Source organism: Rutilus rutilus, assembly GCF_951802725.1.
Source record: "Rutilus rutilus genome assembly, chromosome: 7".
NCBI classification, from domain to species: Eukaryota; Metazoa; Chordata; class Actinopteri; order Cypriniformes; family Leuciscidae; genus Rutilus; species Rutilus rutilus.
In genome coordinates, this window is record NC_140221.1 from 1,202,058 (window position 1) to 1,217,360 (window position 15,303).

Below are 15,303 nucleotides of genomic sequence, written 5' to 3' on the forward strand. Positions count from 1 at the left end.
ACCATACAATTAAAAAAACAACAACAACAACAACATTATATTATGTTAAATGTACACTATGTAACTTTTGGTCCTCTAGCGGTTAAAAACAAAACTGCATTTTGCGAAGAACATTGCTTTGTTTGTGCTTCGGCTCGGTGTGCATGATTATGGTGAATATGGTTCTTTCTAATAACTAAATTATAATAACTAAAGAGAGAGATTATCCTTCTGCTTATAAAACATTTACTAGGATTAAGAGATATAACCAGTTTAGAAGGAAAGGATCACACACACACACACACACACACACACACACACACACACACACACTCAACTAACCCCTGCCACTCTCTCTCTCACACACACACACACACACACACACACACACACACACACACACACACACACACACACACACACACACACAACGGGATAGAAAAACATGTACACACACACACACACACACACACACACACACACACACACACACCCCTGCCACTCCCAGACCCGACATGCGGGAAAGCAGCCAGAGCAACTTTTCTCTATTTACGGATGTGAAGAAACACACAAGGGCGAGTGATGTTTGTACGCAGTTTCCCGCCAAAACCATCCCGTCAATATTGAAGAAAAAAAAGTTACATTCTGTAGCCTACTTTTAAATATTTCACCAGCCTCCAACACTTACTTGCTGCAAAGATGATGTCACATGGAATACACGGCTGTTGGAAAATTTTCCAGATTACAAGTCGCATCAAGATTAGGCTACCAGACATAAGGAATATCTAATTAAAACTCTTGAGTTCGACATGAAGGCATAACTATCTGGTGTAATAGAAGATGCATTAGGACCTTCTAAGCCCATTTCCACCACATAATAAAACTACATGCTATGAAAAATCTTAAGTATGAACTAAAAATCATAATCAGACATAAAAAGTCAAAATGATGACATAAAAAGTAGAAATTTTGACATACTAAGTCTTGACTTATTATATCTTATTATGATTTGTATGTCATACTTAAGATTTTCCAAAGCATGTTTGTTTTATTATGTGGTGGAACTGGGCTTAGAAGGTCCTAATGCATCTACATTTCTATTACACCAGATAGTAATGTCCATATGATTATGATTTAAAAATCATAATCAGACATAAAAAGTCAAAATGATGACATAAAAGTATAAATTTGGAATAATCTTGACGGTTTTTTTTTTTTGTCTGATTATCATTTTTATATAAATCATATATTATATAGACATAAAAAATCTAAATGATGACATAAAAAGTAGAAATTTTAACACACTAAGTCTTGACTTTTTATGTCATAGGCCTAATTATGAGCTACACGATAAAATTATATCGTTCACAATTATGACATTAAAAAGCCAAAATTATGAGATGAGTTGAAGATGATTATGGGATGAGATGAATAAGTCTAAATTGTGACTTTATAAGTAATAATATCGACTTTTTTTGTCGTGGTTCTGATTTAGTAGAATTATTTCATAATTTCAACTTTTTATAATTTACAAATTCATGATTTTTTTCTTATGTGGCGTAAAATGTGCTTCCATAAATTGCCGTTGCTAGGGTAGGGGTGCATTATTAGTTACACCGTCATTTTAAATAAGCGACACACAGCCACTCACAAAACAGCAGCTATTTCATCTGTGTAACAGAGTCAAACTTTTAAGTAGCAAACAAACTGAACCCTGGCGTGCAAATGGATTGAATATGTCTGTCCGGTCGGGGCGAACACGGCACGCTTATCTCCAGATCTCCGTGTCGCAGTGCCGATCCGCATCGAGTTTCTCGGCTAAAGAGGCGTTGAACTCTTGATACGCCTTTGGTCTCAAGCCAGACCAGCAATTCGCAGACTCAGCCAGATCCGGGTCCATTATCTGTGCCCTGATATAAGATCAATGTGATTAATCTCGGAAAAAAAGAAATAAATATCCAAGCTCGTTCTAACCCTCTCGATGCCAAACGAGCCACTGGAGAAACTGGGATCAAATGGCGGCTACGTCTTTAACAATCGAGCGGCTATAAAAGGCACAGAAATCTGCATCCTTTTAGCAAATTAAGGAATTAAAAAAAAAAAAACCACACAAGCCAACAGTGTTAAAGATCTCTGCCAGGAAGCGATGGCTGTTTGAGGATTTCACTGACAAATTTATTAAATCACTTAACCATCATCAGAGAGAATAAATAAGACATAAAACATTTTTTTTCCACATAACACATACAGGACGTTTCCAACTCGGTGAAAGGAACGAGACACGTCCGAAAACACACAAATGCATAGAGGTACTTCTACTCAATAGAAAGAGACAACAACTACAACTTGTCTATCCCTGTTGTGAAACATACAAAGTCCTAATGTCTCTGTGATCATATTGTCCGAAGGGGGATTGTATAAAAATAAAGACTCCACATTGATAAAATGTTATATATTGTACATAGACATTTGGCAATGACCAAAACTGGTGATATCACATTTATACACATCAGTAACAGCAATGATGGATGATGACTGGTGGAAATTTCAGACGAGCATCTTCTTTCTTGGTCTACGATACTTAACTGACTTGAATTCTTATTTGGAGAGAAGATAATACAAAAGAAAACATGTTGTAAAATTAAAAGTTATGGTCTTCTAACAATGATAGCATCCACATCAAGGCATGATATCGTTGTGTTTAATTCTGTCTCTGTCACTTTAAATTCTCAGGCTGGATTCTGATTGGCTATCGATGCTTTTATGGTTCATCAGCTGAAACTCTCTGAAAGATATCTTTATCTGTGCCGTTATTGTCCCAGACAGCAACATAGTGTCGGCCCAGATCCGGCCCAGATCCCGTACACGTGGATTCCACATGGCCCGGATCTGGGGCGACACTAAGTTGCTGTCTGGGATAGTTCTGTTGTGGATTCTGCAATTCTTTTATATTTAGACTGCTTTTTAGACCTTTATCTTTATCGTTGTGTGAATGTGCCTTTAGTGTGATAAAAGCTCCTCACAATGTCCTTGTAGAACCAAACAGAAGTCCTCGTCGAGACTCAAGCATTTATCGCTAACCAATTTCCAAATGTCCAACTCTACAGAATAATAGAGATGGTTCAAGGTTCTGCATCCACTGAGTAATTCTCGTCTCTTTCCAAATGTGCATCAGATGATCCACTTCATCCAACCAGGACGCCGGGGAAGTCCGGATATCGGCATGATATCGTTTGGTTTATTTCTGTCTCTGCCACTTTAAATTCTCAGGCTAGATTCTGATTGGCTGTCAATGTTTTTATGGTTCATCAGCTGAAAAAAAAAAAATCACTCTGAAAGTGATTCCAACTATATCGTTTCTCTGTGCCGTTATTGTCCCAGACAGCAACAATAGTGTCGGCCCAGATCCGGCCCAAATCCGGTACACGTGGATTCCACACGGCCTAGGTGTGGGCCGGATCTTGGCCGGCACTATGTTGCTGTCTGGGATAGTTCTGGGGTGGATTCTGCTATTCTTTTATATTTAGACCGATTTTTAGACCTATATCTTTATCGTTGTGTGAATTTGCCTTTAGTGTGATAAAAGCTCCTCACAATGTCCTTGTAGAACCAAACAGAAGTCCTCGTCGAGACTCGAGTCTTTATCGCTAACCAATTTCCAAATGTCCAACTGGCCAACCAAATGTTCAAGGTTCGGCATCCACATAGAAACTCCCGTCGCTTTCCAAATGTGCATCAGAACTGGGCATGATCCACTTCATCCAACCAGGACGCCGGGCTCGCGGGGAAATCCGGATACCCGCCGCTGCTTCCCGTGGACAAATCCGAGCTCGGCCCGTTTCCCCCGGCCATCATTCGGGTCATGTTCTGGGTTGGGTTCTGAGACACCATGGGCAGGCCGGACTCCGGGAACACCAGGCCCGGGATGAGCGGCGGGTGTCTGGGAAGAGCCTGGAGCGAGCCTGGAGACTGCGGGAGACTGTACGGACTGCTGGCCTGGAGGTCGTGGTACTGGTCCTGCGAGGGGATGATGTTGGTGCCGTGATCCAGGGGGAACGGCGGATGAGATCCGCCTTGACGACTCAGAGCCGGAGAGCTTTCGCTGAGACTGCTGTAAATGCTGTTGGAGTGACCCAGATCCGACATGGGCGGCTCGTCTGTGGGGAGAAACAAACGTGAGCGATGGATTATGCAGTTCACCTGTTTTTCAGCAGAAAAAGTTCCTTTATTTTAGGGGGTTCCCATCACTTTATGGATTTAGTTTAAATTAATCTTTCATTTTAATTAAAATTGTATTAAACAGCTTGTTTCAATAACCAGTTAAACATGAAAGCATTATCCAGTCATTTAACTTTTTGACATAAAGTGTTCTTTAAAGTACCCTGTGGTGTGGTTTTTAATGTAGTTTATGTGTCTATGTGGTGTTTTTAATGTGCTTTAAGACAAAGCATGTTTAAGTTCATAAGTCGACACCATTGCTGAGTATTTCCTCCTTAAAACTGCAGTGAACCAAAGACTGAGAAGTCTAGAAGTGCATGTTTCTGAGAACGTCTAGAAGTCTAAGGTTTTATATAGAACCCCATTTGAACCATTTCTTCTGACACGCCTTTTTTCCCCCTTTCAAATATTTTAGTAATCATCATAAATAAGGTATCATTGGAAAGCTTAAACAGTCAAAATTCACACTTTGTTAAATTTGAACATTACGTTCGCATGAAAACGGTATTAAGCGGCTTAATTTTTGTGAAATCAACTTCAAATTTGGAACACTACTTGGTTTGACATATGGCATAATATTTTTTATTTAGCAGTTGTAGAGGCAACATTTTTTTAAAATATATATTTTGTATAAAATAAAGGTAAAATGAACTAACAATGAGCAATACTTCTACAGCATTCTACAGCATTTATTAATTAAGTCAATGTTAATCTCAACATACTTATGCATGATCAAAATCAAAAGTTGTATCTAACATTATTTAAAGCACTTGGAACTAACTTGAACACTTATATTCACTAACATTAATAAATGCTGTTCATGTTAGTTAATGCACTAACAAATGCTAAAATAATCTGCTGAGTGTCTTCTTTAAAAAGAGACCAGTTTAGGTCTGTTTTCCCAAAAAAATCTTGAATTACAAACATATGTTGCAATTGTGGCAATTATTTTTTGCATATGTTAAAAATAATGATGCGCCAATAAAAATCCTTTGCTATTTGTAATGACCCCAGAATTATGAGCAAAAGTCTGGCATGCAGAATGATCTCGGCGAAAACGCTCACTTTTCCCGTTCATTTTCCAAATAGGCTTTTCAGAAAATGATTCAATAAACAGTTGTGGAATAAAAGAAAACGAACTGGCTTGAACATTACAACACTTGACTGGAATCGCTCATGCACTGACAGTGTGTGTACCTGTGAAGGAGACCTCGGCGTCGCTGTCCATGCCCTCCTCCTGAGTGCTGTCTTTGTCAGATTTGGAGCTGCCCCGCGACCTCTTCATGTTTCTGAAGTACTGACCCCATCTCTGTCTTCCTGCATCTTTCTTCAGCCTTTTCTCCTTTGCTCTTCTGTTTTGAAACCAGACCTGTGCAGAAACATGGGTTAGTGTTCACAGCATCCCAACTGGACCTTACAAACCACTGTAGTAAAAAGCTGACCTGAGCCTTAAAATGACTCTTGTTGGTTTTTGACAGCTAACACAAAACTAAAACGTATTTTGTTTTGTTTATATATATATATATATATATATATATATATATATATTTAATGTTTATTTATTATTATTTATTTTTCTTCATATAATTAACATACTGGAACAGGATATGATGACACTACTGGATACATTTATGCACACAATAATCAAAACAAACAGAAAGGAAATCATGTGACGCATGGTGAATTTGTGAATTCTGTGCGCGATTCAGTGTCTAAAAATTATATATTCTACATTAAATAATAGTTAAGCATAAGTGCATGAAGCACTTTAAAAAATAATGTATATAATAGGAAATAATACATGATACTTGATTGCATGAAATAACAAATAAACGTAATAATGACACGAGTAAGATTTTTTTTTTTCAATGCATGATAGCTGAATAAATGAAATAGTATAATGATGTAGCAGGCGCGCTATTCAACATTTGTCAGTCAATTTAATCATCAGCTAACCTAAAAAATGTGCTTCGTTTGGTAACATTTATTAACTGTGTTTAAAACAATATCACGGAAAGACTAGAAGTGCATGTTTCCGGGTCAGATGCATAAGCGCACGCGTGTAGTTGTGTTTTAACGCATGTGAAGTGTCTGAGAGTGTGTAAGTGTGTGTGTGTGTGTGTGTGTGTGTACCTGCACCACCCGCATGTCGAGGCCGGTCTCCGACGACAGCTGTTCCCGCACGTGTCGCGCGGGCTTCGGGGAGTTGTTATACGCGTTCTTCAGCGTCTCCAGCTGCTTCGCGGTGATCGTGGTGCGGGGTCGCTTCGCTGTCGAGTCCGCCTCTGGGAGAGAGACACAATCATGGAGTGAGGAAAAGGAATATATCTCTTATTCTACGATCATTGCATTTTATGGCGGCATTAATATTGAGGCGTGTTTGAGGTGTAACACGCTTCTTAAATTATGACGATGCTACTGTATTATATCCTGTTTTGTGAGGCAACAAGGGTAAATGTATTTTATATAATATGTAAGTTTAAAAATACAAAATAATCCTTATTATTACACTAACAAATGTCAAGTCCAAATAGATCCTTAAATAATCGCACAGCATCCCCACTTTTTCTATTCGGTTCAATTCTTTTCTATTCTATTTTGTTTTGAGAGGTAACAAGGGTAAAATGTATTGCATATAATATATAAAATACAAAATCATCATTATTATGGCTTGCACGAACAAAAGTCAAGTCCAAATAGATAACTGCACTTTATTGCACCAAATAAAATAATTGCACATCACCACTTTTTACATTCTATTGTATTCTGTTCTAATCGGGACGTTGGTGAAGTGAAGGCATTGGACATTTAGAATGCAGATTTGTAATGTAAGTGTATCTGCTCTATGAATGACACTCTTTCTCTTCCAGACATCATTCCTCAATCATTCACAACCAATTAATGGAAGAAATATGATTTAAAATATTATAGATTTTAATTTAAAGAAACAAATACATTTCTTATTAGACTCTAGAATTTATGTTTCTTATTTCGAGATACATACCCATTCTATTCTATTCCATATAACACTCTTAAAAATGTTGTTTATTGGCATCTTTGTTTCCATTAAGAACATTTTTCATCGCACAAAAGGTTTTCATACCGAGGGAAAAAAATTCAGATTGTTAAAATGTAATTCGAATTATAAAAATGTTTTTAAGAACTGTGTGTTGAAAGGTTGCTCTTGGGTGGGGAACGCAGAATGCTTCTGTGTCAATAAACCCCTGTATTGAACGTTCAGGATGTAAGTTCATCTTCTCAATGGAGACACTAACTCTTTTCCAGACTCTATTTCCAAATAAATCCCTACGTCGTCCGATTTGTCTAGAATTAAAGCGCTGAATCTGTCTGAAAACTGCGCCGAATGCAGATCGTGTCCGTCTGGCTCATGCAGCGCGCGCGCGTGTGTGTGTGTGTGTGTGTGTGTTCGGCTCTCACTATAACGCTTCTGTTGGCACTTATCGATCCGGAGGCCGGCGGGTTCGCAATTACCCGAGCCGGGTCAGATGTTTATGGACGAGCGCACGACCAGCAAGATTAAGTTCAGAGTTAAAAGCAGCCAGTCAATGCGAGGCCATTGAATGCAAGAAGTAAAACAATTAAGACTTAGAGAACTGTGCTTGCTCAAACAAAACTTCTCTGCTGAATCAACACGATCTCATGAAAATGCGTATCTACAGCACGAATTGTCTCTATCGTTCAGTTTATACGCAAAAAAATAGATTTACGTGCATATGATACGCAGTTTTCGCGTGCATTTGATGCGCACTTTATATGCACGTACTCCACACCACTAATCCCACCCAAGGGGTTTACAGTGTGTATCATATCATATGCACGTAAAAATAAATAAAAAAATAAAAAAATACAAATACAAATACACGTCGTGCTATAGACATGCACTGTTTTGCGCGTGATGTGCATGACGTACCTCTCTGTTTGGCGGTCTCGTAATCGGCTTTGCACACCAGTCGACTGTCCTCCATCAGGTAATACTCATCACCTGTGGCCAGCTGCCTCTTACACACCACACACGCGAAGCAGTGCAGGTGATACACGAAGTCCTGCGCCCTGCGAACCACCTGCGTCGGGGGGATGCCCTGCTGGCACGCGGAACACTTGGTGCCGAACCTCCTGCACACACACACACACTCAGATCAGACGCCATGCGAACACGAAGATGAAGAACTCACTGTACGAATTCTAATATATAGGTTTAAAAATACAAAAGCATCATTAGGCCTATTATAGGTTACATGAACAAAAGTCATATCCAAATAGATCCTAAAATAATTGAACAGCATCACCACTTTTTCTATTCTATTCTATTCTATTCTATTCTATTCTATTCTATTCTATTCTATTCTATTCTACACTTAAAAATGTTCTTTATTGGCATCTTTGTTCCTGTTTAGAACATATTTCCATTGCACAAAAGCAGATGTTTTTTTCAGATTTTTAAAATGTAATAATTCGTACCATAAAAAATGGCTATTTTAAAAACTGTGTTTTGAAAAGTTTTTGTGCACGGAAATCCGCGAAACCCCCCAAATGGAACCTTTATTTTTAAAATTCTATTCTATTCTATTCTATTATGTTGTGTTTTGAGAGATATCAAGCGTAAAATGTATTTAATATAATATATAAAATACAAAAGCATCATTATTATAGCTTGCACTCAAAAGTCAAGTCCAAAAAGATAACTGCACTTTATGGCACCAAATAAAATAATTGCACGGCATCACCACTTTCTACATTCTATTGTTTTGTAATCGGAAGGTCGGTGAAGCGCAGGCGCTGATGATGAAGATGAAGATGAAGATGAAGATGAAGATGAAGATGAAGGACTCACTTGAAGAAGTCTTCTTTACAGTACACACTGTCTCCTCGACTGAAGCACTTCTCGGCCAGCTGTGACTGACAGTCGCTGCACTTCAGACACTTGCTGTGCCAGTGTCGATCTAGAACCTTCAGGATGAAGCGATCCACGATGTGCTGGTTACAGCCCGCGCAAACTGGAACATCTGGAGAACAACACAGCGCTTCGTGTCAGATACTGGGAGAAACCCCCGAAAAACATTAGTATTAAGGGTGCTACTGTAATTAAATAACGGGGTTTGTGGATAAAAAAAAGAAGCATTTAGAAGATCAATTCGCGCGCTATACATAATATTTATAAATGTATATTCTATTCTATTATGTACAATTCTATTCTATTCTATTCTAAGCTATTTAATTCTATTATATTCTACTCTATTCTATACTACATTTTAAAAGGTTCTTTATGGGCATCTTTTTCCATTAAGAACATTTTTCCATTGCACAAAAGGCTTTTATAGTGGGAAAAAAATATTCAGATTATTAATGTAATAATTCGTGACATTAAAAAAATGGTTATTTTAAGAACTTTGTTTTGAAAAGTGTTTCTAGGGTGCACGGAAACCCCCGAAAACCCCCAAATGGAACCTTGATTTTTGAATGTCTATTCTATTTAATTTAATTTAAATTAATTCTAATCTGTATGCTATTTAATTCTATTCTATTCTATTCTATTCTATTCTATTCTATTCTATTATATTATATTATATTCTACACATAAAAGGTTCTTTATTGGCATCTTTGTTTCACATTTTTCCATTGCACTGCACAAAAGGCTTTAATAGTGGAAAATAAATATTATTAAATTATTAAAATGTAATAATTCGTACCATAAATAAAAGATTATTTTAAGAACTGTGTTTTAAAATTGTTCTTCGCGAAAACCCACAAAAGGAACTTTTAACCTTTAAAATGCCTGTTCTATTCTATTCTATTCTATTCTATTCTATTCTATTCTATTCTATTCTATTCTATTATGTAAATACTGAAACCCCTGTACTGAACGTTTAGGATGAACATATCCAGTGGTGTTCTGTGTAAGTTCATCTTCTCAATGGAGACACTAACTCCTTTGCAGACTCTATTTCCAGATAAATCCCTATATACCCGAACTGTCTAGAATTAAAGCGCTGAATCTTTCTGAAATCTGCGCCGAATGCAGATTGTGTCCGTCTGGACAATATTACTGCCCTGTAATAAGACACGAAAGTCCTGCACTGTTATACTTTGACAAAGATGTGCATTTCATTTGTTTGTTAATGTGCTTTTATTTCCTCATATAACACCCGTTAATCTCATCAACACATGTCATCATTTGTGTCTTATTGTTCATCACAAGTGAACCATATCGAGCAGTGAAACAACAAACCCGATAATATTCACAACACGATATGATTGCGCCTTCTGTTCTATATGCATGAAACAAGCCCTGCTTACTGAACAATTACAATTATTACAACTATATCTAATAAGAGCACCACAAAATTAAACAACTTTAAGATGACAAGAAATTGCTGGAATTTAACGATACGAAATAAAAGTAACTCCAGCGTTAAAAAATATTTTTATTATTATGCCTATTATTATTATTGTTATTATTATTACTAAATAAAAATAAAGTGTTAAATGTAAAATAATAGTTTATAATAAAATTAGGCCATTAGGCCTATTGTATTATTATTATTATCATTATCCTCATTATTGTTATTATTATTTTAAATGAATAGTAATACGATATCTACTGTATTAATTGTATTATTATTATACCGCATTACAGCATGTCTCAGTCTCGTGATAAATCAACTCGATGTTTATTACAGTAATCATTCTAAAACTGAGAACAATAAGTGTTTATGATGTCAATCTAAACTTGTGTTAAAAAAGCAACAACCTTTGCATTGCACATGTGCATAAAGCACGTGAAATAAAAATATATGTGAATAAATATAACAAAAATGCAACTCATTATTATTAATAATAATAATAATAAATTATCGTTGCTCTTGTTGTTGTTATCTTCAAAACAGCAATTTTCATGAGCTCATATTGACAAGTATGATGGTAAATTTTGCAGAAAAAACTCTATATACATTTCATAAACATATTTTATTACATATTTCATCGCTGTCAAATTGAGCTGAACATTTCACGAAATCCCCATCCATTACACACAGTACACACTCGAGATATCATGCTGTTTGCGATAACACTGAAATAAACAAGGCCACGTCGCGTTTATCCTCTGACATCATCAGACACGTCATCAACAGGTGCACGAGGATCAATTATTCAATCAAGCAACATCTCTAATGATTAGTGTATAATACAGGACAGAAGTCTCCTCTTCTTCTCAGTGTTTCTGTCCTCCTGCAGCTCCTTCACTCTGTCATTCTTTCTCATCATCGTTTCCTTAAACACTCCATGGACTTTTCGATAACTCAGAACAAACCAAACACTGATTTTGCACATTAATATCTCTGATGCGCGTGAGATTTGCTGAAGCAGACATATGTTGTTTTGAGCCGCTGTTTCAGATGTAATCCCCCGACACACACTCATTTAATCCGAGTATTAGAGCCGCGCGAGAAGCGTGACAGAAGAGATGTGAAATCACGCAGGAAAGATTGCGGTTAAATCAGATAGCGGCTGTAATTACCTAAATCTATCAAAGTTAAACACACACGGAGTATCAAAGCTGTAATGTTAACGCTTATGCTAACATGTTATCTGCCAAACCCAAAGTCATAACAGCAAAGCAGGAGTTTGTACCTTTCCGCAACTCCTCTGTGTGCGTGAGTAAAGCCAGGAGCATCTCCGGCGAATCCCGAGCCTTGTTCTGATCCATTCTCATTATTCCGATGAGCATGCGATAATAATCTGAGAGTTACATGCAAATCAGAACTGGAAGAAGAAGAGGAATGAACGCGCGTGCCAGAGACAGATGCGTCGCGCGCTGGGTTTCTGCGCCTTGTGGCTTTTGACGCGCGACAGAAACGCCGCCCCGTTCCTCTGATGACTGAATCAAACAGAAGACCATCACCTGGACACATCCACAGTCCAGAGGCAACACCAGCTTTCTTTGCTAAACAGCGTGCACAACATATTTCATGATGCATATAATCCTTCTTTTGCGCGCGCAAGACGTTTTTATTCCCAAACCGTATAATGCATTCAACTATACACATGATGAGCAGCGATTAGAGTGTTTCCCCACACAATCAGTGTGTGTGTGTGTCCATCTGACCAATCTCCATATTCATGTTCAAAATACTCATTGTAAACCAAACAAAACCGCTGCAATTAATGAAGAAGCGCGCGACACATGAAACCGCACAGTTTAATTCCCAAACCAAACTATATGCCATATATGTGTCGTATGATGCATTCAGCTATTCACATGATGAGCTGCAATTAGAGTATTTCCACTCACAAAAACATGTGTGTGTGCATCTGACAAATCTCCACTGTTCAAAATACCAAACCAAACCGCTGGAGTTTATGAAGAAGCGCGCGACACATTTCTAATGCACCCAATGAGAAAACGAATTCATAGATTCTGTACCTCCATTCACTTCAAATCAAATGAGTGCATGGCCAAACACGGTGCATATCATCAGTCTCTGAATTACTTTCGACAGACAGACATTTTCCCCAAATAACACACATTACACGATGAAATTGAGGTTATTTAAATCAAGCCATTTCCGTGCATTATTTTTCCGTGCATTTTGACACCGACTTGTTTAGTTTATTAAATACACTTCATAAATGCAAAATGCAAATGCAAAACGAATGAATTATTAGAGGGACCAGATTCACCACAAATGAATCCGGCCTGTAATTTGTCGCAATGCTTTTACTCCTCAGAGCGATAAATGCTTTAGAGGAACTTTTAAATCCAGATCGTTAATTTTTCCTACATTGATTCGAATCGGACAACTGTTTGCTTTAGGAGAGAAAAGACAGTTGTGTGAAATGCTGATCGAGCTGATCAACACCCAGATGAATTTTATCGACACTGATCTGCTGTGCCTTGGGAAATCAGCGTTAGTGCCACATGATAAACTCAAAATCAATGCCACATTTGCCTGGATTTCCTGACGTTATGAAGCACGTGTCGGTGAAAGTGCCGCAATGTTCCTGCTTTACTTTCAGCTTCATCATTTTTATGTCATATTGACCTGTTCGCCGTTGATGTGGCAAAATCTGGCGGGGAAAAGCGCATGTTTGGCCACGTCATTTCATTTCGAAATTATTTGTATTTTTAAAAAGGTTACAGGTTTTTTTAAAAAAAAAAGGTTTTTGCTGTGATCGTTTTTGCGAGTAACACAATTAACAACTTGTAGTTACTTGTAGTATTTAAGCCACATGTTGTTAGTAATTAATAATTATTCACATTTAAAACACGACGACTGTCAAATATCAAAGAAAACCTCGCGATGTCTCGAAGCCCGTTTGAATGAACAGAATGCGTTCAGAAAACACACACATATATAGTGTTTAATGCAGTTCTCCAGAGCAGGTGTGTGTGGATCAGGTGATGCACCTGTTGAACGGAACCCGATACCTGTTGGGCTTTTAAAGTGCGCGTGGACGAGCTTCGGTCCACTCGTGGGTCTCTCATGGCAACGGTGACGGCACGCGCTTCACATCTGTTCCGCGCGCTAACAATGTTGCTCATTACATATTCACACGGCATCCGACAGACGGATGTTAAGAGAAAAAAAACCACAACTTAGGAGAGTTTATCATCATAATCAATTATAATGTGTTTGGTGTGTAATTATTAGCTCTTCAGATCAAGGTTTCAGGCTTGTTAAAAGCATTTAAAGAAATGTCAGTAATAAATAAGAGAGAGGAAAGAAAGGTTCGTTATTGGCATCAGTGGTTCCATTAAGAATCCAAACGCACAGAAGGTTCTTTAGTGGAAAACGGTTCTATGGAATTTCAAATTTTAAAATTAAAATTTCTTACATTAAGAAAACATTGTTAATGGGAAGCAATTGTAATTATTAGCTCTTCAGGTCATGGTTTCAGGCTTGTTAAAAGCACAAAGACATTTTAAAGAAATGTCAGTAATAAAGAAGAAAAAACGAAAGAAAAGGTTCGTTATTGGCATCTGTGGTTCTTTATAGTGGAAAAACGTTCTTTAGATTTTTAAAATGTTCTTTACTCTAAGAAGACATTGTTAAAGCGTAAAAGCCCTTCTGGAACCTTTATTTTTAAGAGCGCATATAATGGCATCAGGCTGTAATTGTTACGTTAGTTATTAAAATTGAGTTATTAATATTTAGTAGTGTTTTTGAAAACATGAAAATGTCTAAACACTGCCCACTCAAACAGGCCATCGATGCCGCGTAATGAAACATGTTCCACAAGCGCTGCGATATTTAGCCGGTTTTCTGGGCTGATTGTTGCTCTTGTGTTTGATTGACAGCCACAGATCAGTGTATTATTTCATAAACACATTCCCTGTTGAATCGCGCAAAGGAAATAAAGCATAGCTCTCTTACCTTGACTCGAGCTGTATCTGCTGTAATTTCCAGCATTTTGACAACTTGATCCCGGATGTTCTAACAACATTCTGACACAGATTAAAATACGCGAACTGGATGATAATTATGGTTAAGAAAAAAAAAAAAAAAAAACGAATATGAGTGGCAGAAAAAAGAAAAAGAAAAAGAAAAAAGAAGAGCGGTCAAAATGCCCAGCAAAATAATTCATAAAAAAACGCCACGGGCTCCTCGGTGTTTCGCTTCGCTCTACAACTTCTCAAATGTCTCGATTGAATCGTCGTGTTGTTCTGGAGTCTGAAGGAGGAGGAGGAATCCTGGTTTAACATCACAAAAGAGCCGGAGCTCTGCGTGTGTGTGTGTGTGTGTGTGTGTGTGTCTCTGTCCGCGGTGCTGAAGGAGTTCCTGGAGGCGTGAACACAACACACACCGAGCAGCAGCAGCCACACACGCGCGCGCGCACACACACACACACACACACACACACATACCGCCTCCCTCCGCGCGCGTCCCGAACGGCGCGTGTCCATCTGACAAATTAACAACTTCTGTTTTCTATCTATCTATCTATCTATCTATCTATCTATCTATCTATCTATCTATCTACCTATCTATCTATCTATCTATCTATCTATCTATCTATCTATCTATCTATCTATCTATCTATCTATCTATCTATCAATCTATCTATCTATCTATCCTAAAATTAAAGGGT

The 15,303-nt window shown here is 37.7% G+C and overlaps 1 protein-coding gene across 2 annotated transcripts; it reads right to left on the reverse strand.

Annotated features, from left to right (window-relative positions):
- Positions 1-2,104: 2,104 nt before the first annotated feature.
- lhx3 (LIM homeobox 3) lies at positions 2,105-14,992 on the reverse strand. 2 transcript variants are annotated; one of them, XM_084415171.1, is made up of 6 exons: positions 14,589-14,992; positions 9,050-9,221; positions 8,129-8,331; positions 6,331-6,482; positions 5,395-5,566; positions 2,105-4,136 (listed from the first exon to the last, which is right to left on the reverse strand). In XM_084415171.1, exons 1-6 carry the CDS (start codon positions 14,656-14,658, stop codon positions 3,715-3,717), a joined length of 1,191 nt encoding a protein of 396 aa, XP_084271297.1. In that variant the 5' UTR covers positions 14,659-14,992; the 3' UTR covers positions 2,105-3,714. The 2 variants fall into 2 exon arrangements, with proteins under 2 accessions (XP_084271297.1, XP_084271296.1); XM_084415170.1 differs by lacking the exon at positions 14,589-14,992 and adding an exon at positions 11,845-12,082.
- Between the last annotated feature and the right edge of the window lie 311 nt (positions 14,993-15,303).